General features: G+C 61.3%; 3 protein-coding genes across 11 annotated transcripts; all 3 read left to right on the forward strand.

Moving 5' to 3' along the window:
* The first annotated feature begins 6 nt into the window (after positions 1-6).
* G6PD (glucose-6-phosphate dehydrogenase) lies at positions 7-2,030 on the forward strand. The gene is made up of 6 exons (XM_028482727.1): positions 7-95; positions 377-563; positions 653-888; positions 977-1,053; positions 1,140-1,232; positions 1,333-2,030. Exons 1-6 carry the CDS (start codon positions 9-11, stop codon positions 1,421-1,423), a joined length of 771 nt encoding a protein of 256 aa, XP_028338528.1. The 5' UTR covers positions 7-8; the 3' UTR covers positions 1,424-2,030.
* Positions 2,031-6,724: 4,694 nt separating this feature from the next.
* Positions 6,725-14,650, forward strand: FAM3A (FAM3 metabolism regulating signaling molecule A). 5 transcript variants are annotated; one of them, XM_007120003.4, is made up of 11 exons: positions 6,725-7,117; positions 7,236-7,308; positions 9,163-9,276; positions 9,862-9,885; positions 11,967-12,090; positions 12,193-12,251; positions 12,590-12,640; positions 12,957-13,041; positions 13,118-13,244; positions 13,555-13,690; positions 13,969-14,070. In XM_007120003.4, the coding sequence occupies exons 2-11, from the start codon at positions 7,296-7,298 to the stop codon at positions 13,983-13,985; spliced, it is 750 nt and encodes a 249-aa protein (XP_007120065.1). In that variant the 5' UTR covers positions 6,725-7,117; positions 7,236-7,295; the 3' UTR covers positions 13,986-14,070. The 5 variants fall into 5 exon arrangements, with proteins under 5 accessions (XP_007120065.1, XP_028338529.1, XP_054937635.1 ...); XM_028482728.2 differs by having other exon boundaries at positions 6,725-6,897; XM_055081660.1 differs by lacking the exon at positions 13,555-13,690 and having other exon boundaries at positions 6,725-6,897; positions 13,969-14,648.
* A 1,288-nt stretch (positions 14,651-15,938) lies between these two features.
* SLC10A3 (solute carrier family 10 member 3) lies at positions 15,939-22,511 on the forward strand. 5 transcript variants are annotated; one of them, XM_028482722.2, is made up of 3 exons: positions 15,939-15,986; positions 17,297-18,723; positions 20,708-22,511. In XM_028482722.2, exons 2-3 carry the CDS (start codon positions 18,535-18,537, stop codon positions 22,277-22,279), a joined length of 1,761 nt encoding a protein of 586 aa, XP_028338523.1. In that variant the 5' UTR covers positions 15,939-15,986; positions 17,297-18,534; the 3' UTR covers positions 22,280-22,511. The 5 variants fall into 5 exon arrangements, with proteins under 5 accessions (XP_028338523.1, XP_028338522.1, XP_023972516.1 ...); XM_028482721.2 differs by lacking the exon at positions 15,939-15,986 and adding an exon at positions 15,993-16,315; XM_024116748.3 differs by lacking the exon at positions 15,939-15,986 and having other exon boundaries at positions 16,322-18,723.
* Positions 22,512-22,826: the final 315 nt, after the last annotated feature.

Consider the following 22,826-nt stretch of genomic DNA (forward strand, 5'->3'; position numbering starts at 1 on the left):
GGGATGTGATGCAGAACCATCTCCTGCAGATGCTGTGTCTGGTGGCCATGGAGAAGCCAGCCTCCACCCACTCGGATGACGTCCGCGATGAGAAGGTGGGTGGAGCTGTGCCCTCCCAGGCCCCGCCCCCTTCCGCAGCAACCAGTCCTGAGCCCGAGGTGTCCTGTCCCAGAACTGACCTTCTAGGCCTCAGCTTCTCCTTCAGAAACAGTGAGGGTGGGCTGAGGTGGCCCCAGAGGGCCCTTACATGACGGAGCCTCCTCCTGACTATCCGGGCCACTCACTCGTCCAGGAAGGCCACCCCTCGGAGTCACATGGTTCCTGGCGCCCCCTGTCCTTGTTACCCAAAGGGCCCCTCTCCCTGGCTTTTCTCCAGGTCAAGGTGTTGAAATGTATCTCAGAGGTGCAGGCGAGCAACGTGGTCCTGGGCCAGTACGTGGGGAACCCCAACGGAGAGGGAGAGGCCACCAAAGGGTACCTGGATGACCCCACGGTGCCCCATGGGTCCACCACGGCCACCTTTGCGGCCGTCGTCCTCTACGTGGAGAACGAGCGGTGGGAAGGTAGGTGATGCTGCCGGGCCCGCGGTGCTGGGTCCTGGCCCCCTCATCCGCCCGAACGGCCCCCCCCAAGGCTGGCCTCGTCCCCCCAGGGGTGCCCTTCATCCTGCGCTGCGGCAAAGCCCTGAACGAGCGCAAGGCCGAGGTGCGCCTGCAGTTCCGCGACGTGGCCGGGGACATCTTCCGACAGCAGTGCAAGCGCAACGAGCTGGTGATCCGCGTGCAGCCCAATGAGGCCGTGTACACCAAGATGATGACCAAGAAGCCTGGCATGTTCTTCAACCCCGAGGAGTCGGAGCTGGACCTGACCTACGGCAACAGATACAAGGTGGGTGCCCGCCTGCGGGGAGGGGGTGGCGGCCAGGGCCCCAAGGGGCGCGCGCCTCGGTGACCCCCTCCCGCCCGCCCGCCGGCAGAACGTGAAGCTCCCCGACGCCTACGAGCGCCTCATCCTGGACGTCTTCTGTGGGAGCCAGATGCACTTCGTGCGCAGGTGAGGGGCAGCCCCTCCCTCCCTCCTTCCACACCTCCTTCCCTCTGGGCCGCCACCCGCCGCCACGCTGCCCCCTGTCCCCTCAGTGACGAGCTGCGGGAGGCCTGGCGGATCTTCACTCCTCTGCTGCACCAGATCGAACGCGAGAAGGCCCAGCCCATCCCCTACGTCTACGGCAGGTGCGGGGGGCGAGTGGGGGGAGGTGATGGGGGTGATGGGGGAGGGGGACCCTGGGGCTCAGGGTTTCCTCACCTCTCTCCCCATCTGTCCCCCTCCCAGCCGCGGCCCTGTGGAGGCGGACGAGCTGATGAAGAGGGTGGGCTTCCAGTACGAGGGCACCTACAAGTGGGTGAACCCGCACAAGCTCTGACCCTGTGCCGGGCCCGCCCCCGCCCCGCCTCTCCGTGCTCCCCCGCCGCGCCCCCGCCGCCCCGCCCCCGGCCCCCCCCTCCCCCCCCCCCCCGCCAGACGCACCTCGGGAGGCCCCGCCGCTGGAGGACTCGGGACCACAGCCCTCAGCCTCACATTCCCGCCCGGGCTCGGGCCACGCCACCTGCCCCTGGGCCCTGTCTCATTCCTCTGGCCCCCAGCACTGTGACCGTCCCCGCCCGAGCCAGCCTCTGTCCCCCGGACTGAGCCCCGCTGGAGGAAGGAGAAGGAGGGCTGCAGTTGTGGGCGGCCGGGAGGGCAAGGTCCTCGGAGCGCAGGGGAAGGGGGCGGGCGCGGCCCAGTCTCAGCGCCACTTGACATTCCGGGCTCCCCACTGGAAGGGACCTCCGTGCTGCCCAGCAGCGCACCTGTGTCGGGCCTCCCGAGTGGCCCTCTGCCCCGCCCAGCTCCTGCGGCCACCCTAACTCAGCACTCCACGGCCGCCCCATCTCACCCCGCCCTCAGGTGGTGCCCTCGCCACCGGAGAAGCAGAAGCGGTGGGTGGGATGCCCCAGCTCGGTCCTCTGCCATTAAATCCGCAGACAGGCCTGCCTGTCCCCTGGTTGTTTCCTTCCTGCCACCTGCGACCACGGGCCCCAGCCCTCACCTCTCGCCGCCACCCACTTCCCTCCACTGCTGGCTCGGGCGGGAACGTGGGTATCCTTCAGTCCTGACCAAGCCCGGCCTTCCCCTCCTCTCTGCCCCGCACCGTAGAACTTTGTCACGAGACCACCTTGGGCACAAGAACAGGTCACGTTCATTTCCCCTTCCCTCCCCCAGGCAGTGCCCCTGCCCCAGCCAGGGCGCTCAGGGGGCACTGCCGGCCCGCTGAGGCGACAAGTATTTAGGAAGGAGTGGCTATAAGGGATTTGGGACAGACGCCAAGGGGGCGGGGCAAGTCCAGGGCGCACCCTGGGCACCGCGGAGAGCTGCCCAGCTGGCCTCACCAGCCTCCCTTGCCTGTGTTTCCTGGGGCCCCGTAACGAATTGCCACACGCAGGGAAGCTTAAGGCAACAGAAAGGTATCCTCTCCCAGTGCCGGAGGCCGGAAGGCTGAGCTCCAGGGCCAGCGCCCTCCAGGGGCTCAGCTGGCCATGTGGACCCGTCACTCCGGTCTCTCTCTGTGTCTGTCTCGCTCTGTTTTCCCTTTCCAAGAACACCAGTCATATTAAATTGGGGGCCCAGCCTCCTCCAGGACGACGTCACCTTAACCTGATGACGTCTGCACACACCCTACTTCTGAATAAGAGCACACTCCCCGGGCGTCTGTCCTGCCCTCCCCCCCCACCCCGGCTCAGCTCTTCACTGAGCACAGGGGAGGGTGGCAGCAGGCTGCGGGGTCCCTGCCCTCAGCCTGGGTTCTGGTAGGTGCGGCTGACCCCAGCCAAACGAACAGACAAAAGACTCAGATGCTGGTTCGTCTTACGGAAGCGAACGAGCCAGCAGCCCGATGCGTGCCCCAGGCAGGCAGACTCCACGCCCCAGGGCCTCACAGCTGGCAGGGCTCAGGGCTCCCCCGCAGCGGGGCCAGCCCCTCAGGCCGTTGGCAAGAACCTGGCCGGTGGCTCCTCCCTTCAGCTGGGCCTGTGGCCCGTCTGTCCCCACCCCCACTGTTGAAGGCAACTGTCCAGGGCTTTTCGCTCCCATCACGGAGGCCTCTCCTCAGCCTGACGCTGACAACCAGCTCTCCTTAACCCCCGCACGGCCCCTGGGGCTGGGGGCAGAGCCGAGGCTCCCACCCAGGCCTCTGCAGGAGCAGTAAGTAGATGAGAAGGAGCTCGAGTGGGGGCTGGCCGCCTCCTGTCCCAGAAGCTAGGGTGGTGAGTCACACCCTGCACACCGGCTGCACCCTCAGGTGCCATCCCCGCTCTCCCCGACCCCTCCTGGAACCAGAGGACGCGCCGCTTCCAGCTTGTGCAGCAGGGAGACCGCAGAGTTCCCGTAGACCTAGGTGAACGGGGAAGGGAGGGGCTTTCTGGGTCGGGGCGGCCGGAATCCGGATCCTGCAGTGCCTCCTGGCCCAGGTCCACGCAGAGCAGCTGAGAAGGCCCCACGTGGACAGGACTAGAGGCCGGGCTTCAGCCTGGGGGCCGAGGGGCAGTGGCCTTGGTCCTCCCGATGCCTGTGGCCTGGAGAAGGGTCCGTAAGTCCGCGCCTCCCTGTAACGCTTTGGCTCCAGCGTGGCTACAGAGGGTCCTGCCCTTGACTCTCTGTGGTGCAGCCACGTGCCCGTGAGGGGCAGATGAGGCTTTGCAAAAGGCCCAGGATGGCACGAGAGCGCCGGACCCCGAGATGGTGGCCCGGAATGCGATGGAGCGGGTCCTCAGAGCCGCAGCCGGGTCTTCTGCTCGCCGCCAGGGGGCGCTGTGCCGCTCCCGGGGAAGGGACAGACGAGTCCCCGGCCCAGTCCTGGGACCTCAAACCCTCAAAATCCGGGCCTGAGGATGACCTCAAACCTTCGGGATAAAAACCAAATAAACGGAGGTGCAGGGGGTCCTTCCTGACCCCGCTGGGGTCTTGGTGCTCAGAGCCCCACAGACGCCTACAGACTTTTGGGGGACCCAGTAGAGCTGTGTGCTGGGGATAGTCCTCCCAGGACCCAGGCCTCTTGGGGAAACTTCTGGCATGGCGTCACCGAGGGGGACTCTTAGCAGCACAGAAGATCCATGTAGGGGCAGGAGCCTGAAGTGGAGGAGGGACCCAGCTCCTCCTGGGCCCCCAAAATGTGATAACCGCCTGTGAGAAGGGAGGAAGGGAGGGAGGGAGGGAGGGAGGGAAGGCTGGGGACCCTCCCCATCTGGAGGGGTGGGGACCCTCCCCATCTGTCTGAGTGTCCCCACCATGACAGAGGCCCCAGGCCAGGGCAATCAACGGACACCTCCGATCTGGGTGCTACCCTGTGGCAGTGATGAGAGGGCTCTGCTGAGGATGCCCCACTATCACCTGACACCGGGTGCCTGTGAGTGACAGAGATGAGAGACCTGAGAGGGACAGTGGCTGTGATCTCAGCCCTAGGAGCCTGAAATGAGGAAGAAGCATGAGGTCCCGGGTAAGGACGTTCAGCTGTCACCTCCATTCTGGAGCCACAAGCATGAGGGACCCCGTGAGGACAGTCACTGGTCACCTCATCTCTGACATAGTCCTTAGGGCCTCGCTGAATTGAGACAAATGTCACAGCTCTGGGGCCCTAGGATGGGGAACAGACGCAACGGACTGGTGAGAAAAGATACCTGTCACCTAAGCTCTGGGTGGCAACATTGGCGCTGAGGGCTTTCAACTGGCACTGAATCTCTACAGTGAGACAGAGCAGGAGGGCCCAGGCGAGGACAGCCAACAGTCCCCTTAGCTCTGGGTGCCTACACTGCGTGAGAGGCGTTGGGCCCAGGTTTCGACATTCAACTCACATTTCACTGTCGGATGCCTGGACCAGGGCGAGGCTTAGAGGCCCAACCTCAGGTAAAGGCATGAGGGGCAGGTGAGGGCACACAAGTAGCACTTCAGTGATGGCAGCCACCCTGGGGCAGAGACATGAGGCCCAGCAGAGGGCACTCAAATGCCACTTCACCTCCGTACAGCTCCACACCGCAGAGACGTGAGGGCCCAGGTGAGGTGAGTCGACTACAAGCACAAATCTTGGTAGCTACACTGGAACGGAGAGTGAGGGACCATGGAGGTCATTTAACTGTCACCTCGGCTCTGGATTCCTACACTGTGGCAGAGGTGGCCTCAGGCGAGGGCATTCAACTGTCACCGGAGATCCGATTGCCTAATCTAGGGTATAGGCAAGAGGTCCCGCGATAGGACAGTCGCCCGTCACCTCAGCTCTGGGTGCCTACTCAGGGGTAGAGGCGCGAGGTGCCGCCACAGGCCCACGTGAGCGCCGTCAAGTGACAGCTCCGTGCTCCGTGTCTACACTGACAGGGGACAAGGGATCAGCTGAGCACGCGGGCTCTGGGTGCCTACACTCAGGCAGGGACACAAGGAGCCAAGGAAACGCAGTGAACCGGCGCCGCAGCTGTGGGAACTACATTCTCTGCCATCTCCCGCGGGGTGCCCGCACTGGGGCAGGGCTGTGAGGGTCTATGACAAGAGGGTCTCATGCTCTCCAAGTCCCCATCGAAAAACATTCTTGGAGAAACAAAGCTGCCCCTTGAGGCACAGAAGGCTTGGGGTTGGTGAATGTGCCTCTGGGCCCTCAGGGGGCTCATTAAACCAGCCTTTCCAAGATGCCTGCTCTGAGCAAGATGTAAACACTGTCCTCTAAGAACTAGCCGTCTGGCCGCTGCCCTGTGCCTGGCAAGAGCTTCGTCTACTGGGCACCACAGCTGCCAGCATTACAGGGAAGAGCACGAAGGAGGGCACGGTGCCCAGGGCTTGGTACTCACAGATATGTTGAGAGTTTGGCAAATGGTCGGTACTATTTCTGGTCCCAAATTCCATGACAAAACTCAAATACCAACCCGTGACAGCAGCACAGGGGCCTGAAACTTATCACCTTGATCTTGTCAGGGAGAACGAGGGAGTGTTGTGAATGCCAGTGCAGAAGCTCCTGGATGCTAACCAGAGCTCTGTCACTGCCTGGCTCTATCAACTTTCTCTGTATTCTGGGTTCTTTCCTTAGGAAGGTTTCCCGAAAGTGGTGTCATTGGGTCAAAGGGCACGGATGTTTCAGTGGTTCTCAAGCCGCCGGGCCGCTGCCGTCCAGAAAGACGGGTCCAGGCGACAGAGGTGGCCCCAGCTCTCCCAGCGCGGGAGGTGATCGGGGTGCCCTGGGCGGTGTCGGGGGCGCCTTTGTGAAGGAGGCTGGGGGAGCAGGCAGGGGGTGACAGCGTGTGAGCGCGCTGCCCTCTAGAAAGCAGACGGCGAGGGGGAAGGCCGCGGAAGGCTGAGCCTGCTGGCCCCTGGCTCTTCGCATTCTGCTGTTTCCCGTACACGCTTCTGTCCCTCCGGGTTTCGGAAAGGCACACATTTGAACTTTGAAACAATGTCTAATTACGCCCCCCAGATCCATCCGCCCCTTCCTAAACTTCCGAAATCCGAGCGCAGGGTACGAGCATAGCCCCACCCTCAAAGCCTGGGAACGCTGCGCTCTCCCGCCTGAACGAAGTCTCAGAGGAGACCTCGGGGGCGGGGCTGAGTAGGGCCCCTCCCCTTGGCGGCCTGGCAGTCCGGCCCCTCGGCTCCGCCGGAGCGTGCGTCAGGGGCGGGGCCGTCTCGGGCCCTTCCCACCCGGTGGCCGGTCGCCCAGCCCCAACCGATGGCGGGGGTGGCGCCTGCGGGCCGTGCTACCGCCCTGGGCCGCCATTGCCGGGCCTCTCGCTCCGCGCCGCGGAGCTCCCTCGCCTCGCCGAGCAGAGCGGGGCGGCCGGCCTGACGGGGCTGCCCCTGACCGAGCTCGCATCCCCCCACCGCCAGGCAAGTCTCTGGCCGGCCTGGCCCGTGTCGCCGACCTCCAGGCCCGGGGGGGCCGGCGGGGGGGGGCCTGAGCTGGGGCCTCCCACGCCCGCGTCCGGGAGAACCACTTCCACTTCCCAGACCCAGAGGCTCCCGTGGGCACGATCGTGAGCCTCCAGTTTCCCGAGGCCCCTCCGGTCCCAGCCGGGCTTCTCTCCGCCTTCCCGAGGAGCCTGGCCAGGTAGTTGGACGAGCAAGTCGGTGCACCGATCGCGCCCGCCCCACAGCTGGGACCCAGCACGGGCTCATCATCCCTGACCCCCCCCCCAAACCTGCTCTTCTGCTTTCTTGCCCCCCAGAGCGCACGGCCCACAAACGCTGCACCTGACGGCTGCCCCACCCCAGCGGGAGAAGTGGACATGAGGTTGGCAGGTGGGTGGCTTCCACAGTGAGCCGGAGAGAGTTGGAAAGGAGACTTGGCTGGAGGCCCAGGTGTCCAGAGGTCTGTCTGGAAGGGCTGGGGGTGGTGGGACCACTGGGTTTGGGGTTTGGGGTTTTTTTTTAATACATTTATTTATTTTTGGCTACGTTGGGTCTTCCTTGCGGTGCGCGGGCTTCTCATTGGGTGGCTTCTCTTGTTGCAGAGCACGGGCTCTAGGCGCGCGGGCTTCAGGAGTTGTGGCACGTGGGCTCAGTAGTTGTGGCTCGCAGGCTCTAGAGCGCAGGCTCAGTAGCTGTGGCACATGGGCTTAGTTGCTCCGCGGCATGTGGGATCTCCCCGGACCAGGGCTCGAACCCGTGTCCCCTACATTGGCAGGCGGATTCTTAACCACTGCACCACCAGGGAAGTCCCTGGGTTTGGTTTTTGAAACAGAGGACTCTACAGAAACACTCATTCTATGACCTTGAGCAAATCCTTTCACCGCTGAGGACTTCAGCTCCCAGCTCTCTCTGTTCGGCTGTGAGATAAGGATTATAATAGATTTCTCCCAAATGGGATAACTGGCCGCTGTTTGGAAAAAGCTGTGGGAGAGAGCTCCAGGGAGCACGGCGGCTGGGTGGACAGGGAGAGGCAGTGGTCTTAGATGAGAAGCTGACCATAGTGGCCCTGCGGTTGGATGTGAACCCAGTGCCAGCCCTGCTGTCGCCTGGACAGCTAAGATGAAGGGGGCTTGGGGATGGATAGGTTGGGGGGTGGACTTCATACCTGCTAAAACTGAAGCATTATGAATGTATCCCGGGGAAGCTGACCCATGAGGAACTGGCTGGGAGAGTGGGGCCTCAAGAGTGGTCAGGGCTGGAGTGGTAAAATACAGTCAGTGCTCGTGAGGGTTAGTTCAAGGCTGGGAGCAGAGCAGGGCACCTATAGGTAGAGTCGAGGCAGGAGAGGAGACGGAGAGTAGGGTAAAGGCAGAGAGGACACTGTGGGACAGGAGCTGGGGAAAGTCCAGCTTTTCAGGGGAGGGTCAAGGAGGACGATCTAAGCAAGAAGGGTGAGGAGCATCCAGGTGGGGTTCAAGGGTGCTGTCCCAGAAGCCAGCCGAGAAGGGTTTCCGCGGGAGGGCTTCAGCCTGCGCGGCCACCTGAGGGGTCAAGGGACATTAGGGCCAACAGGTAACCCGGGGCGCTGGCATCAAGAAGGTCCCAGGCGGCCTTGGCCACAAGCCGTCCTGCGGGGGTATTGGAGGCAAGGGCAGAGTGGAGCAGGTTGCGAGACGGGGAGGGAAGTCTATGGAAGAAGCCAGCGCACAGGACTTTGGAGGAGCCGGCAGGGAGAGGAAGGGGGGGCGCAGAGCCCCGCCGCTGGCTGCGGATGTGATTCCGAAGGAGGCCTTTCCTCCCGCATTTTCTGAGGACGGGAGGTGTTGAAAATAGAGGGGAAAGAGGGAGACAAAGTGACCGCTATGCTAAGAAAGCCGAGCAGGGTGGAGAGCTCGGCACCCAGCTCACAGCAGGGGAAGGGAGGACTGCCTGGCCTTCCAAAGGAGTAGGAACCTCCTCCGTCACCGTCACAGGAGAAAGGAGGCAGGATGGCAGGGACTCGAAGACATTGGTAGCCTCAGAAGCAGGAGGTTAGGAGGCCCCTCCACACCGCCAGGGAGAGCCAAGCTGAGCCTTGGAGTTGGAGCTCAGCTTCCTCCTTCACCCGCCAGGAGCTCCCACCTTCCTGTTCTCCACTCGCTTCTTCCCAAGTGCCTGGGGAGATCCGATCATGAGAGGCCCTGGGGTCGTTCGGGAGCTCCCTGGCATCTGAGGAGGCCTTGCCCGTGTCTGTCATGCCTCTAGGTCCCCTCCGCATCGTGGCCCTGGTCATCACCGTGGGCCTCACCTGGCTCGTAGCCAGCATCCTCCTCGGCGGGCCTGGCGGTGGCTTTCCTCGCGTCCAGCAACTCTTCGCCAGTGAGTGTGGGACTCTCGCTCGCCCCGCTACGAGGTCCCCGGTGCAGCCGCCTGGGCCTGCAGCCTGAGGCTTGGGGTGGGGGTGGCGGTGGCCTGGGTTTGCTCTCTCTTCCTGGCAGGGCACCTGTAGCGGCCCTCGGGCCGCCTCCTGGCATCCGGCACAGCCTTCCCCCTACCACCCGGTTGCTTCGGCTGGAAACGCCAGTCCCCGCTAATCAGAATCCTTTGTTCACTGAGGGGCAGGGGGGCTTCTGCTGAACATTGGGGATGGCTCCCGAGTTGTTCCCTGCAGGCTTTCCGCTGGGTTCTGAGATGGGGAGGGTACTCGACACCTCGTTACTGGTGACACATCACCCAAGTACTTTTTGCAATTCCAATCTACTCTTTTCCTGGAGCAGAGAGCTTTGCATCTGAACATCATTTAGACTTGAGCAGGAACGTACATGCCAAGGTCAGCCTGGCTTAGCCCTTGGCCCCTGAACCTGACTGCCCCTCCACCTTGACTTCACAGTATAGGAGCAGGCTGCCCTGCTGCAGGCCCTGGGAAAGGTCCACACTAACAGAAACAACTCTCTGTACCCACAGGCCCAGAGAACTCTGTGACTGCAGGTAAGGCTCCTGTCACCTCCCTGCTCCTCCCCTGTGCCCACCCCTCTTACCACTTTTGTGACACCCGTGCCTGTCCCCAGCCCTCCAGGGTTTCTCTTCTCCACGTATCCCTCCCCAAACTAGCCGTCACAGCCCACTGGAGCTGCTTGCATGCTGTGAGCCTAGAAAACAAGTTACCTGCTTCCAGAATACACTAGGGGGACAGGCATAGGATAGACATTCCCATTCCCAAAGTGAGAAATTGGAAGGAATAAAGGGGTCATCAGTCTCAAGCAAGTCCCAAACCCAGCAGGGCAAATCCATTCGATTTCAAAACATAAGAAGAATCCCTGGGCCTTTGGTGGGGGTAGGGGGGATCTGGAACGTAGGGGACGGTCCTACCCTCCCTCTGGGCCTGAGCCCCCTCTGGCCTCTGCAGCCATTGCTCTGCCCTTGGAATCATCCTTTTCCTCCCTTTTGTCCTTTCTCTGTCCCTTTCAGTCCAGGCTGGCAGTGTTTCTACTGGTATAAAATTCTCAAAAACTTTGTTGGTCTCCTGTGCAATTCATGAGGGGCTAAGCTGTAAGACAAGAGAGTCCTCCAGATTTTTCCTGGATGACCTCATCTCTCCACTCCTGGCTTCCGCTGACACGCCTGAGTGGGTCCACGGGTCACGCGGCCCAGCTCTTCACGAACAGTTGTCCAGCCACACCCTTGGTGTTCTCTCCCGAGCCTGCTTTCTCATTTTTTGCAATATGATTAGCCTGAGAATCTTCTAGATCTTCACATTCTGGTTCCTTCATACTTAACAATTACATGCTCAATTTATCTCTCTTCCCTTACACGTTACTGTGAGCAGCAAGGAGAAACCCTCAACTCTTTGCTTGGAAATCTCAGCTCAATCTCCAAGTTCAGCATTTACGAGTTGTACCTTCCACAAAACAGTAGAAAACAATTTGGCCAAGTTCTTTGCCACTTTATGACAAGGATGGCCTTTCCTCCAGTGTCCCATAACATGTTCCTCATTTCTGTCCGAGAGCTCACCAGAAGCACTTTTAGCATTCACATTTCTATCGACCGTCTGGTCGCGACGACACGTGCGTTATCCCAGACCATATGAGCTCTCTCCACTGCTCTTCTCTCTTCTTCCTGAGCCCTCACCAGAATCTCCTATAATGTCCATATTTCTATCAACAGTCTCTTCAAGGCAATCTAGGCCTTTCCTAATATGCACCTCAAAATTCTACAGCCTCTACCCATTACCCAATTGCAAAGCCATTTCCACATTTTTAGGGATTTATTATGGCAGCACCCCACTTCTTGGTAGCAGAATCTGTATCAGTTTCCTGGGGCTGCCATAACAAAATAGCACAAACTAGGTGGCTTAAACAACAGAAGTGTATTCTCTCACAGTTCCGGAAGGTAGAAGTCTGAAATCTAGGTGTTGGAAGGCTACACTCCCTCCAGAGGCTCCAAGGAGGACCCTTACTCACCTCTGCCAGCTTCTGGTGGCCTCAGGTGTCCCTGGACTTGTGGCCGCCTCCCTCCCATCTCTGCCTCCATCTTCCCAAGGACTTCTCCTCCGTGTCTGTGTCTTCTCTTCTGTCTTCTATAAGAACACGTGTCATTAGATTTAGGTCCCACCCTATTCCAGGATGATCTCTTCTTAATGAATTATAACTTCAATGACCCTATTTCCACAGAGGATCACGTTCTGAGGTCCTGGGAGTTGGGACTTGAGAACATCTTTTGTGGGGACACAGGTCACCTCGTAATAGAGACCAACCTCCTCGTGCCCTCTGCACGGGGCACTTGCCCTCCCAGCAGCTTTCCTTCCCTCCTGTCCTCTGTTCCCGGTGGGGCCACAGCCCAGGCCAGCCCTCCTGCCTCCTTTCTCTTCTCCCACCAGTGGCCGAAGAGCCTCCCCGGGGTCCCTGTCACCTTGCCCTGAGGCCAGCCCCAGTGGGATACAGAGTGGCCATGGAAGTGTCCCTTCCTTGGCCTGAGCCAGTCCCCTGGTCTGTGGTCACTCATTCCTCCCTACGGGCTGGTCCTGACCTCCCCCTCTCAGATCTCGGGTGCCCCCTGTTGTCCCTACCCAGAGCCGAGGGCCAGGAAGTACAAATGCGGCCTGCCTCAGCCGTGTCCCGAGGAGCACCTGGCCTTCCGCATGGTCAGCGGGGCTGCCAACGTCATTGGACCCAAGATCTGCCTGGAGGACAGGATGTGAGCCCCTCAGGCGGGCGGGGGTGGGGAGGGGAGCTGGGTCTCGAGGACCGGGGTCGAGCAGGGTAGACGTGCCACTGGAAGGCTCTGTCCCCCTGCTAGGCTCATGAGCAGTGTCAAGGACAACGTGGGCCGGGGACTGAACATCGCCCTGGTGAATGGTGAGTTGCCCACGGAGCAGAGAGGCAAAGCTGAGCCGTGACCTGCCGCCTCCTTCCACCCCGCCACCAGGGATTCCCGGGGGGCCTGGGAGAGGGTCTTCGCGAGCTGAAGGCTCCACAGAAGAGGTGACCCAACGGACGAGAGCGCGGCGCAGTGAAAAACGGGAAGTTTCCGGGTGGTGGGAGGCTGCTTCCTGGGGAGCCCCAGGAGGGCGCCCAGTGCCGGGCAGGAGCTCCCCAGCCTCGGGTGGGCCCCAGCGGGGTCGGAGCGAGGGGCGCGGTGGCGTGAATATGGGGCTGAGGAGCTTCCAGCAGCACGCATCCTTCCCTCCGAGCAGGGGTAAGCGGAGAGCTCATCGAGGCCCGCGCCTTCGACATGTGGGCGGGAGGTGAGTCAAGCCGCGGCCCCGCCTTCTGACGGGGTGGAGTGACGGCACCTCCCCCTGAAAGCTGCTCTCCTCTGTCCGCTCGCTGGGGCGTCTTGAGCACTTCCTGGGGTTCAGGAAAGCCGGGGAGAAGGACAGGTGTGCGGTCAGGGCCTCGGCCCTGGCTTCTCGTACCATTTGGCCCCTGCGCTCACTCAGCAGCCCTGGCTGGGGTGTGTCCCCGGCCTGATCACTACTTTAGTTTCCTCATCTGGAGAACGGGTTGGTGAGGGAGGGGTGCTCAGTGGTGCCTGCTGCTCCATGGGAACTGTCCCCCCAGATGTCAATGATCTCCTGAAGTTTATCCGGCCGCTGCATGAAGGCACCCTGGTGTTTGTGGCTTCCTACGATGACCCAGCCACCAAGTAAGTAATGGCCGAGCCTGGCCGAGGCCTTACGCTTCTGTGGTCACAGCTCTTATCTCTTGCTTCTGTGGGGCAGGATGAATGAAGAGACCAGGAAGCTTTTCAGCGACCTGGGCAGCAAGAATGTCAAGGACCTGGCCTTCCGAGACAGCTGGGTGTTTGTAGGGGCCAAGGGTGTGCAGAACAAGAGCCCCTTTGAGCAGGTATGGGCGCAGGCCCTGGGACCCCCACTGCCCGGCGCAGGCCAGTCTGCCCCCCCCTCCTGCCTGCATCCTCTGAGGTCCCCTCTGTTCACTCCCAGCACCCACACAACACAGCGGCCCACACGTCTTTAAGATGCTCCTGGGGCTTCCCCGGTGGTCCGGTGTTTGGGACTCTGCGCCGCCACTGCAAGGGGCACGGGTTCAATCCCTGGTCGGGGAACTAAGATCCTGCATGCCAGGATGCTCAGTCCTGTCCCATCCCCCCAAAACCCAGCACCCCATTTCACACTGCACACCCTGCTTCCCACAGCAGAACAAGGCAAACAGGCTGTTCCGCCAGTTTCTGGAAGGCTCCGGCTGCCAAAAGAGCAGCTCAGCCCCCAGAGAAGAAACGCCCCCTCTGGCCTCGCTCTTCCCGCAGCTTCCAGCGGCTCCCCGAGGGCTGGGTGAGGGCAGGGACACACTCCCCCTCCTTCCCTTCCCAGCATGTGCCAGGCCCACCTAAGTTCAAAGAAGGTGAACCCCCCCCCCTCCACGTGCGAGGGGGCAGGCCGGGGCAGCTGCTGCCATCTTTAGATGAGAACGCTGAGGCGCTGGGACAGACAGGTGGCGGGTGCCCGAGGCTGCACGCTTGGTTGACCCCAGCACAGGGGGACAGAGAGTTCTGTCTGGCCCTGGTGCCTGAGGGCTGAGCCCGTGCCTCCCTGCCCCCACCGACCCGCAGCACGTGAAGAACAGTAAGCACACCAATAAGTACGAAGGCTGGCCCGAGGCGCTGGAGATGGAAGGCTGCATCCCCAGGAGGACCGTGGCCAGCTAGCGGCCAAGCTCGAGGACCAGACTAAGCACGGCTGTGTGTACCCAGCCAGGAGGAGGCGCCGGCACAGCGCTGAGGCCCGACCCCACGCCAGCCAGGAGCCCTCCTGCCCCAGCACGTCAGGGCTCCAAGGCGGTGACCAGTGAGCAGACCAGGCCCAGTGGGGGGGCCGCGCTGCGGCCCCATGGCGCTTTGTCCGGGGGCCCCAGGTACCCGTCTCCTTTTCCTAAAGCTGCTCTGCTGGCTGACACCCACCCAAGTCCCAAGCGCCTGCGGCCCCAAGTCTAGTAGCAGCTGCCTGGCAGGTCGGGGCATCTTCCGGAACCTCTCCGTCCTAGAGTGGCTCGCTGTTCTGCAGGCCAGTCCTGTTTTCGTTCTGCTGAGCCGAACGTGGTGGCCACTCCCGGCGCCTGGCTGCCTCCTGCCTTGCTCTCGCGGGAAGGGGTGACCGCTGGGAGCCAGGCCGGCCGGGCAGTGAGGTTGCCAGCCCGATGGCACTTCCTAGCGCGGCGGGTGGCAGCTCCTGCGGTTTGTCTGTCAGAGGGCCCGCTTTCTAAATGACGTCTTAATAAACTGGTGGCCCCCTATGGAATGAGGTGCGTTCAGAGGGGAGTCGGGTGGTGTTGTCCTTGAGATGTGATTCAGGTGGTGAGCGGAGGGGCTCCCCTGCGGGCGCCCCTGGAGCCTTGCCCTTAGACACGGCACAGGCCTGTAGGGACGGGGATGGGGATTAAAACCAACCCAGGAGCTCCCCCCCAGCCCCCCGCAAGAGCTAGCGTGTCTCCCCCACAGCGTCGGTGTTAGATGCCTTTGAAATCAGGCCAGCAAGAGGCCGAGTCACGTGGGCTATTTGGCATTTCTCCCAGATTGCAGTTATATTTCCCTGCAAGGGGTGAGAACGAGCAAGAAACTGTAAGGAGTTTTCTGGAAAATGCTCTGGGGTCACAAAAAGGAGAGAAGGCGTTTGGGACTTCCCAGATGGAGGAATCGGGGCGCCAGCCAGGCAGGCTCAAGGGGGCCGTGGCGGGGGCGGTGGACTTGCGAGTCCCCCCTCTAGGGGTTAGGTGCTGCGAGAGTTGTGGACACGGCATCAGGAAATGAAAGTATTTAAGGAGGTGGCAGAAGAGGAGAGAGAGGCGAGGGACGGCCCAGGAGGAGAAGCTGTGGTGGTGAGGCCATAGCCACGGCTGCGAAGGATCAGGAGGAAGTGGGGACGTGAGGAGGGCCCGGATTGCTTACCTGGGAGACTGTGTTCACAGAAGCTGAAACGCGGCCTGACCCTCTGCCGGGAGCTTTATGTGTCTTCATTTTTAAATAGACTTCCTGTTTTAAAGCAGTTTTACGTTCCCAGCAAAGTTGAACAGAAAGTCCAGAGTTCCCACATACCCAGCCTCCACTGACACGCCATCACCACCCAAAGCCCAGGGTGGACATCAGGGCTCCCTCTTGGTGTCGTACAGTCTGTGCGGTTTTTTTTTTTGTTTTTTTTTTGTTTTTTTTTTTGTTTTTTGCTGTACGCGGGCCTCTCACTGTCGTGGCCTCTCCCGTTGCGGAACGCAGGCTCCGGACGCGCAGGCCCAGCGGCCACGGCTCACGGGCCCAGCCGCTCCGCGGCATGTGGGATCTTCCCGGACCGGGGCACGAACCCGTGTCCCCTGCGTCGGCAGGCGGACTCTCAACCACTGCGCCACCAGGGAAGCCCCAGTCTGTGCGTTTGACAGTGTTTACAATGACGAGTACTTACTACTATAGTATCATACATGTTTTCATTTTCTAAACCTTCTATTGTGGACATTTTCAGCATCCTCCAAAGTAGAGAGACTGGTCTGATCAATCTAGATGTACCCAGTGGGGCTGCCACAGTGATCAACGTGTGGCCAGTGTTTCACTTGCACACCCTAGCGAGCAAGCGCCGCCGGTTGCTGGTGAGCCCCGTTTATGGAAGATAAATGGCCCCTGGTGTGCTCACGAAAGTTTCCCTGGAGCTGGGAGGTTAGAAGCCGGATGAATAGGGCCCCACAAGGTTAGTTGCTCGCCCCGAATGAAACGCATCTCAGCGAAGGGCCGCACCGCAAGGCTGGGAGGTGCCTCTCATACAACTGCTGACCCAGCTGACCTGTCCCAGACCTTCACTGCGTGCACCAGAGTCACACAGATGGAAACGGCAGGCCAGCTTTATCCCCCACGTGGCCCAACGCAGGTGGGATGCTGGCAGTGGTGGGGAATGCAGCCCGCCCGACCTTCCAAAGCGGAGGTACGTCTTCCTACGTCCCGCGGTCCTCTTCCGCCAGGGTTTTGTCCCCCAGGCCTACCCTCAGGAGTTAAAGACATCGTCAGTTACAAGTGACAGGGTCCCAACTCAACTGGCATATGCAAAAATAAATACATAATGACAGGAGAGGGAGGCTTAGTGTTCCTGTAACAGACCCCAACGCCCATGGGTGATTCCAGCTCCAGTAATGTCCTTGGGATACAGGCTCTCCATCTCTTGGCTCCGCTTTTCTTTGTGTTTGCCTCCTTTTCAAACATGCTGTCTTCCCCTGGCAGGGGGAGTGACAGTAGATGTCCCAGGTTAGCAACCCCAGCAAGAAAAGAGCTCCCACCTTCCCAGTCGTTCCAGCCCCAGTCCCCGGGAACTACCTCTCATCGGTCCGGATTGGTTTATGGGTTTATCCTTGTCTCAATCTGTGTGGCTCTGATTGGCTACCTCTGGGCCTGTGCCCACCCCAGAGGCCAGTGTTGGGGTCATCCTCATGCAAACCTTTTGTACCGAGAATGGATTAGGGATGGCCCCCCAAAGAAAACTCGGAGGCCGTGACCTGTTGCTGGGCATGCAGAAACGCCAGTTGTCACTACATTTCCCGGTAAATACCAAATGCATGCCGTACTTGTGCTTATATAGCATACACCTTCCATGCGCGCTGACTTATCACACGGTCTGCTTGGAGGCCCCTGCCTGGAGAGCAGGAGGTAGGCACACTTTTCAGGGTCATCACTGTGACCCTGTTAGCAGGATGGTGGCAGGTCTCCCATCTGAGGTGCACAGATGTAGTTTTAGCTGTCACTATCGTTTGTGCCATCTATTCTGTCGGTCCAGATGACTTCTCTTTTGGAACTAGATATCCTTGACTGATTCGTAGAGACCTTCCTTCTCTTCTGGGGTAAATTATTAATCCCCTAAACTAACTACAAACATTCTCTTGTCTTTAATTTAGCCACCCCTTTTTTCCTGCAGGGAAGGCCTCTAAATTCCCTCACGTCGGACAGCCCACCAGCCCACTCTAACTACATTTGCTCTCCTTGACCCCTGGCACCGATCCCCGTCCAGCTGGAATATAAAAACACAGGTTTCCTCAAGAGCGAACACATCTTTTAGGTTTTCCATCCCCAGTTCTTCCAGCTGACCCATCCCCCATCTCCCTCTGGCCAGTTTTACCCCATCCTCAGACGGCGGCAGCGCCACTGCTCTTTTGCAAACTGCAGTCTACAACACAGCATGTGCCAAGCTCGGCCCTCTCACCTGCGCCAGCCTGCTTCCATCAGGACACCTCAACCCATTTGAGAGGGACAGTACAGACTTTCTGGGACACCAAGTCCACACACACAAATGGCTTATGAACTGAGGCTGAAGAACAGCCTAGAGCTATGGCCTCTGAATGTTTCTGGATCATTGACATAAATCAAACCCTGAGTGTGTACCCTCACCATGTGTGTGTCTGCTTACATGTCACACGCGTGTACTGAGCTGAACTTTATAGCGCACATACACGAGAAGTTTTAAATAAGTAAAATGTATTTAAATAAGGCTACATTAAAATTAATAGGTTTTTATTGAAATGATTACAATTATTTATTGGAAAAATTAAATACAAGAGATGCTACGGGTCTTTTTGCACATTCTCTACGATGTGTCTTACGAACCTCCTGGGGGCGAGAACCTGCAAGTTGGGCACCACTGGCCTCCATCACAGCCCCGACGAGGTCTTCCAGAGCAGTGGCTGGCCATCGTCCTGCTGCCTCACTGCAGCTGCCCAGCAGCCTCTGGGAACACGCAAAGCCCCGTGATTCTACACTTGCTGCTTACTGTCTTCCCATGTCCACATTCTACATCCTCACCACCTTTTGGCCCTTCCTTATGCCATGTGTGTGCATTCCTTTTCCGTGAAGCCTCCGGACCTTGCTGGTGGCCCCAAATAGTTCTGAGAGGTTGAAAAGTTCACTGATATTACAGTGTGGAAACAGGCGCTCGGTCGACGCTTGAACGAAGGAAGGTGGAACAGGCCGAGCCTGGGCCCCGGAGTCTGGGTCGGTCGGACTCGGCTCTCGGGCTGCAGGGCTGGGCGCCCTGAGCAGGAGCGTGGCCGAAACCCTGACCCCGGCCTCCCGCCACTAGCAGCAGCCCTCGGGCGTCCCAGCTCGGCTAACGTCTAAGCCTGTGTCCCAGTGACCCCAGAGGTCGCAGCGTGTTTGGGAATGACTGGGGTGCCTACCCGGAGCGAGTCGCCCCGGCGGCGACCACAGAAGGCTGGGACCCGCGGCCCGGCGGCCACACGAGTCCGCACCCGGCGCCGACCAACCGGAAGGCTGCCAAGCCGGCACGCACGCCACCTCGTCGCTCCCAGACACGCCACATCCGGTCGGGACCCGCCCGGGCTGCGAGAGGTGAGGAGGCCGCCGCGGGGTGGGCGGGGGGCGCTCGTCGGCTCGGGGCGGGGCCCCGGCGGGCCGAGCTCGCGGGCGTCCGCCCGCCCGGCTGGCGCCGGCGCCGAGCTTCCGGGCCGCGGAGGCAGGTGAGAGCCTCGGTCCGGGGAGGGCGGTTGGAAGGCGGCTTCTGGCCCCGGCCGGGGAAGGGCCACCACTGCGCGTTCGTGAGGCCTGGCGCGGCCGCGGGCACCGGGAGTGGCGTGACAGACCCCGGGACCGCCCGGGCGGGCCGCCGGCCTGCCGGCCGTGGGGCTGCAGCGCGAGCCCGGCGGCGGCGCGCGCCTCCTCCCCTCCCTCCCCGATTCCCGCCCGAGCTCTGACTGTGCCCCATCCGACAACTCCTGGACTCCCAGGTAGGGAGGAGACCCGGGTCAGCACTGCCAACTGCCCCGACACCGAACGCTTGGCCCGTGTGGAAAAAGCCGCCGGCCCGGGCTTCCCTCGCCTGCCTAGCGGCGCGTCTGCCCAAACTCGAACGGTACCTCAAGCAGAAATAGGGGGGATCGGGGCCAGACCCCTCACGCAGTGACTCAAAGCCGCTAGCGGTACTGGCAGGACGGGGTGGATGGCCCGTCGCCTCCTCTCCCTCTGAACTGGTTCACAGCCCCCGGTGGCCTCAGTACCGGGTGCCTTCATCTTTCCCCTGTGAGTCCCTCTGGTCCTCCTGCCTCCCTCTTCAGTGGTGGGACTCAAGGCTGGATCAAGGCCTCCAGGGTAAGTGACGCAAACCCCAAGCCAGGAGAGGCCATGGCATCCCAGGGCGGCAGAGCAGAACTTCACCACCTGCTTGCCCTGCTCCCCCGGCATCGGGGGGCGGGGCCAGGACCCAACCCTGATAGGATCTAGAGAAGCAGGGGCCTCTTCCAAGACTGGGACAGCGCAGGCTGGGAGTCGGTCAACAGTGACGGTGAAAACTCACCGTGTCCTCATCCTGGTTGCTCCAGTTCCTGCAGCTGATGTGGCGATGGGCCGCCGGCTGCCCAGATTGAGCAGAGTGGAAGGAGACAAACGGCCTCCTCTCCCCCCGAGGCGCCCTGCCCTCCTAGAAACACTCCTCTCACTGGCAGCTCCAGGCTCTGCCGGGGCACATGTGGGCAGGGGAGGCGTCCCTGGACTTTGAGCAGAGCCCCTCACATGTGGCACAGTGGCTCTAGGAGCTCAAATTCTGCGACTGCCAGGGGAGTGGGAGCCCTGACAGAAGGAGGAGAACCCCCAGTGGACACGTGGCCCCATCTGACCCCTTCCTGCTGCCCCTTCCGGCAACTCCCCTGGGGAGAGGGGACCTGTTCCCTCCCAGAACCCCCATCTCAGCCCTGTCAGCAGGAAGGGAGGCCAGGTGGCCATGCACAGCAACGCCGTTCACATGTCAATGGTGAACATCAGCCCCTGGGGCCTTTGGCCTGGTGGCCACCCACTGCCCCACCCTTTGCCGGCTGCCCTCTGCTTGGCAGATGACACTCAAATGCCCTAACCCGCTCTCAGCGGGCCTGCTTCCTTGGCATCCCTGGGCAGTCCTTCAGAGATTTCGTCCCGGCTGTGGTACTTTGAGCTGCGTCTCAAAGCAGGTGGGGCCCAGGCTAGAGGTGACAGGATTGAGGGTGGCTCTCCCAGATCCCCTGGTATCGGGACATCTCCAGATGGTCACTGTGGTGGGCAAACCCCGGGAAATCCGCGCGTATCAGCGGGCTGGAGGCGAACTCCGACCTGTAGGTGGCCCCTCTGGGTGAGGGATGGGAAGCTTGAGGCAGCTGTGACTGGGGAGGGGGCAGCCGAATGGCGCTCAGGGGCCAGCACTAGGCCTTCCGTTTCCATCCCCAGGCTTGCGGCAGGGGGCCCTGCCGAGTCTCCGGACGGTGGGCTTCCGGAGCCTGCGCTCCTGGGCTCACAGCTGCTCACCGTCACCAGCCACCTACCTACCTCTCCGTGTCCCTTCTCTCCTCAGGAAGAGCTCTGCCATCAAGAAAGGCAGCACAGGGCCAGGCCTTGCCCATGGACCCTTCTCAGGACAGCCCGACGGCACCGGCAGAGCTGCTCTCCTAAGCTGCAGGGGGCCCGGGCTCCCCATCTTTCGGGAGGAGCCATGGCGTTTAGGAGGGGCGGGTGCGGCTCCGTGAGGTGGCCGGGCCCGGGAGGGGGCAGTGTTTGCCCAGGCCCCCTGGGCGTGCTCAGGGCCAGCCTGCTGCTTGCCAGCGTGCTCTGGGGGGCGCGGGGGACAGCCAGCGCCAGTCTTAGCACGGCTGTGGGCCGTGCCGCGCCCCTGACAGGGCGCCGCTACTTGAGCATTGGGGATGGCTCCGTGACGGAGTTTGAGTTCCCAGAGGAGAGCGAGGGCATCATCGTGGTCTCGAGCCAGTACCCGGGCCAGGGCAACGGGACGGGGCCCGGCCCCGTGCTGAGGGTCACCTCCCTGGACACCGAGGTGCTGGCCGTCAAGAACGTGAGTGCCACAGCCTGGGCTGGCGGGGGCGGCTTCGTGGTGAGCATCCACTCGGGCCTGCCTGGGCTGGCGCCGCTCCACCTCCAGCTCCTGGAGCCCCGTGAGGCCCCGCCCGCGCTGCTCGAGGAGCGGAGAGATTTCTGCATCAAGGTCGCACGTGCCGAAGACACCCCTGCCACCCTTGGCACTGACTTGGCCCACTTCTCAGAGAGCCCGGTGCTCTACTTGCTCCTGCCTCTTATCTTCGTCAACAAGTGTTCGTTCGGGTGCAAAGTGGAGCTCGAGGTTCTGAAGGGGCTCCTGCAGAGCCCCCAGCCCATGCTGCTGGGCCTCCTGGGCCAGTTTCTGGTTATGCCCTTCTGTGCTTTTCTGATGGCTAAGGTCTTCATGCTGCCCAAGGCCCTGGCTCTGGGCCTCATCATCACTTGCTCGTCGCCCGGCGGCGGGGGGAGCTACCTCTTCAGCCTCCTCCTTGGGGGGGATGTCACCCTGGCCATCTCCATGACTTTCATCTCAACAGTGGCTGCCACCGGTTTCCTGCCGCTGTCCTCGGCCATCTACAGCCGCCTGCTCAGCATCCACGAAACACTCCACGTGCCCATTTCCAAGGTCCTGGGGACCCTGCTCTTCATCGCCATCCCCATAGCGGCAGGCGTGGTGATCAAGTCCAAGCTCCCCAAGTTCTCGCAGCTGCTGCTGCAGGTCATCAAGCCCTTCAGCTTCGTGCTGCTCCTGGGTGGCCTCTTCCTGGCCTACCACATGGGGGTCTTCATCCTGGCGGGCGTCAGGCTGCCCATCGTGCTGGTGGGCCTCACAGTGCCCCCGGTTGGCCTCCTGGTGGGTTACTGCCTGGCCACGTGCCTGAAGCTGCCGGTGGCCCAGCGTCGGACTGTCAGCATCGAGGTCGGGGTGCAGAACAGCCTGCTGGCCTTGGCCGTGCTGCAGCTGTCCCTCCGCCGCCTTCAGGCCGACTACGCCTCCCAGGCCCCCTTCCTTGTGGCACTGAGTGGCACCTCAGAGATGCTGGCCCTAGTTACTGGCCACTTCATCTATAGCAGTGTGTGTGCAGTTCCCTGAGGCCCCGCGGGTCAAGCTTTCGCCACCCCTCGCCCCCAGCCTCCACCCACGGTCCCCACAGTTCTTGTGTACCAAAGGCCTTTAGTTCTCATGCACTATGCACTCAGAAAAATCCAGGCTTATTTTTTGTACTCGTTTTTTATTCTCCAGCTTTCAGTGCCAAAGAGGCCACGCTGAGTTCAGTAGGTGGGCACTGCCTAGAAAATATATTTCAATAAAAGAGAGAAGCAAGCTTGGGTCCCCTCCAGTCTTTGCCCTCTGAGGCCTGCGGGTGGGGGAAGGAAGGGTGTGGCTGGCTAAGTGTGGGCCAGGGTGGAGGGCTGCCTTGGGTGACACGGTGACCTCTGCCCAGACTTTCTCTCTCAGTCCTCCTTCCCCATGCATCCCCTCTGAGAGTTGGGTCTCTGTTCTAGAAGGAGCAGCGCTGGGAAGATGAGAGCGGAGGATTGGCTCCCCCGCCCGCTCCCAAGCTCAGCTGGTTTTCCGCAGGCCGACTAGAAAGAGGCAGCAGGAGGCCCGCGGGCCGCGGGGCGAGAGCTCTGCAGCG

This window comes from Physeter macrocephalus, chromosome 21, assembly GCF_002837175.3.
Source record: "Physeter macrocephalus isolate SW-GA chromosome 21, ASM283717v5, whole genome shotgun sequence".
Taxonomy (NCBI): domain Eukaryota; kingdom Metazoa; phylum Chordata; class Mammalia; order Artiodactyla; family Physeteridae; genus Physeter; species Physeter macrocephalus.

Excerpts from the sequence above, each read along its gene's own strand:
- FAM3A (XM_007120003.4), top strand. Across the intron at positions 12,641-12,956 it reads CTTCGACATGTGGGCGGGAG|ATGTCAATGATCTCCTGAAG; the intron begins GTGAGTCAAGCC and ends CTGTCCCCCCAG. Across the intron at positions 13,245-13,554 it reads ACAAGAGCCCCTTTGAGCAG|CAGAACAAGGCAAACAGGCT; the intron begins GTATGGGCGCAG and ends TGCTTCCCACAG.
- G6PD (XM_028482727.1), top strand. The coding sequence starts at position 9 with ATGCAGAACCATCTCCTGCAGATGCTGTGTCTGGTGGCCATGGAGAAG. Across the intron at positions 96-376 it reads ATGACGTCCGCGATGAGAAG|GTCAAGGTGTTGAAATGTAT; the intron begins GTGGGTGGAGCT and ends GCTTTTCTCCAG. Across the intron at positions 889-976 it reads CCTACGGCAACAGATACAAG|AACGTGAAGCTCCCCGACGC; the intron begins GTGGGTGCCCGC and ends GCCCGCCGGCAG.
- SLC10A3 (XM_028482722.2), top strand. The coding sequence starts at position 18,535 with ATGACTGGGGTGCCTACCCGGAGCGAGTCGCCCCGGCGGCGACCACAG. Across the intron at positions 18,724-20,707 it reads ACCCGCCCGGGCTGCGAGAG|GAAGAGCTCTGCCATCAAGA; the intron begins GTGAGGAGGCCG and ends TTCTCTCCTCAG.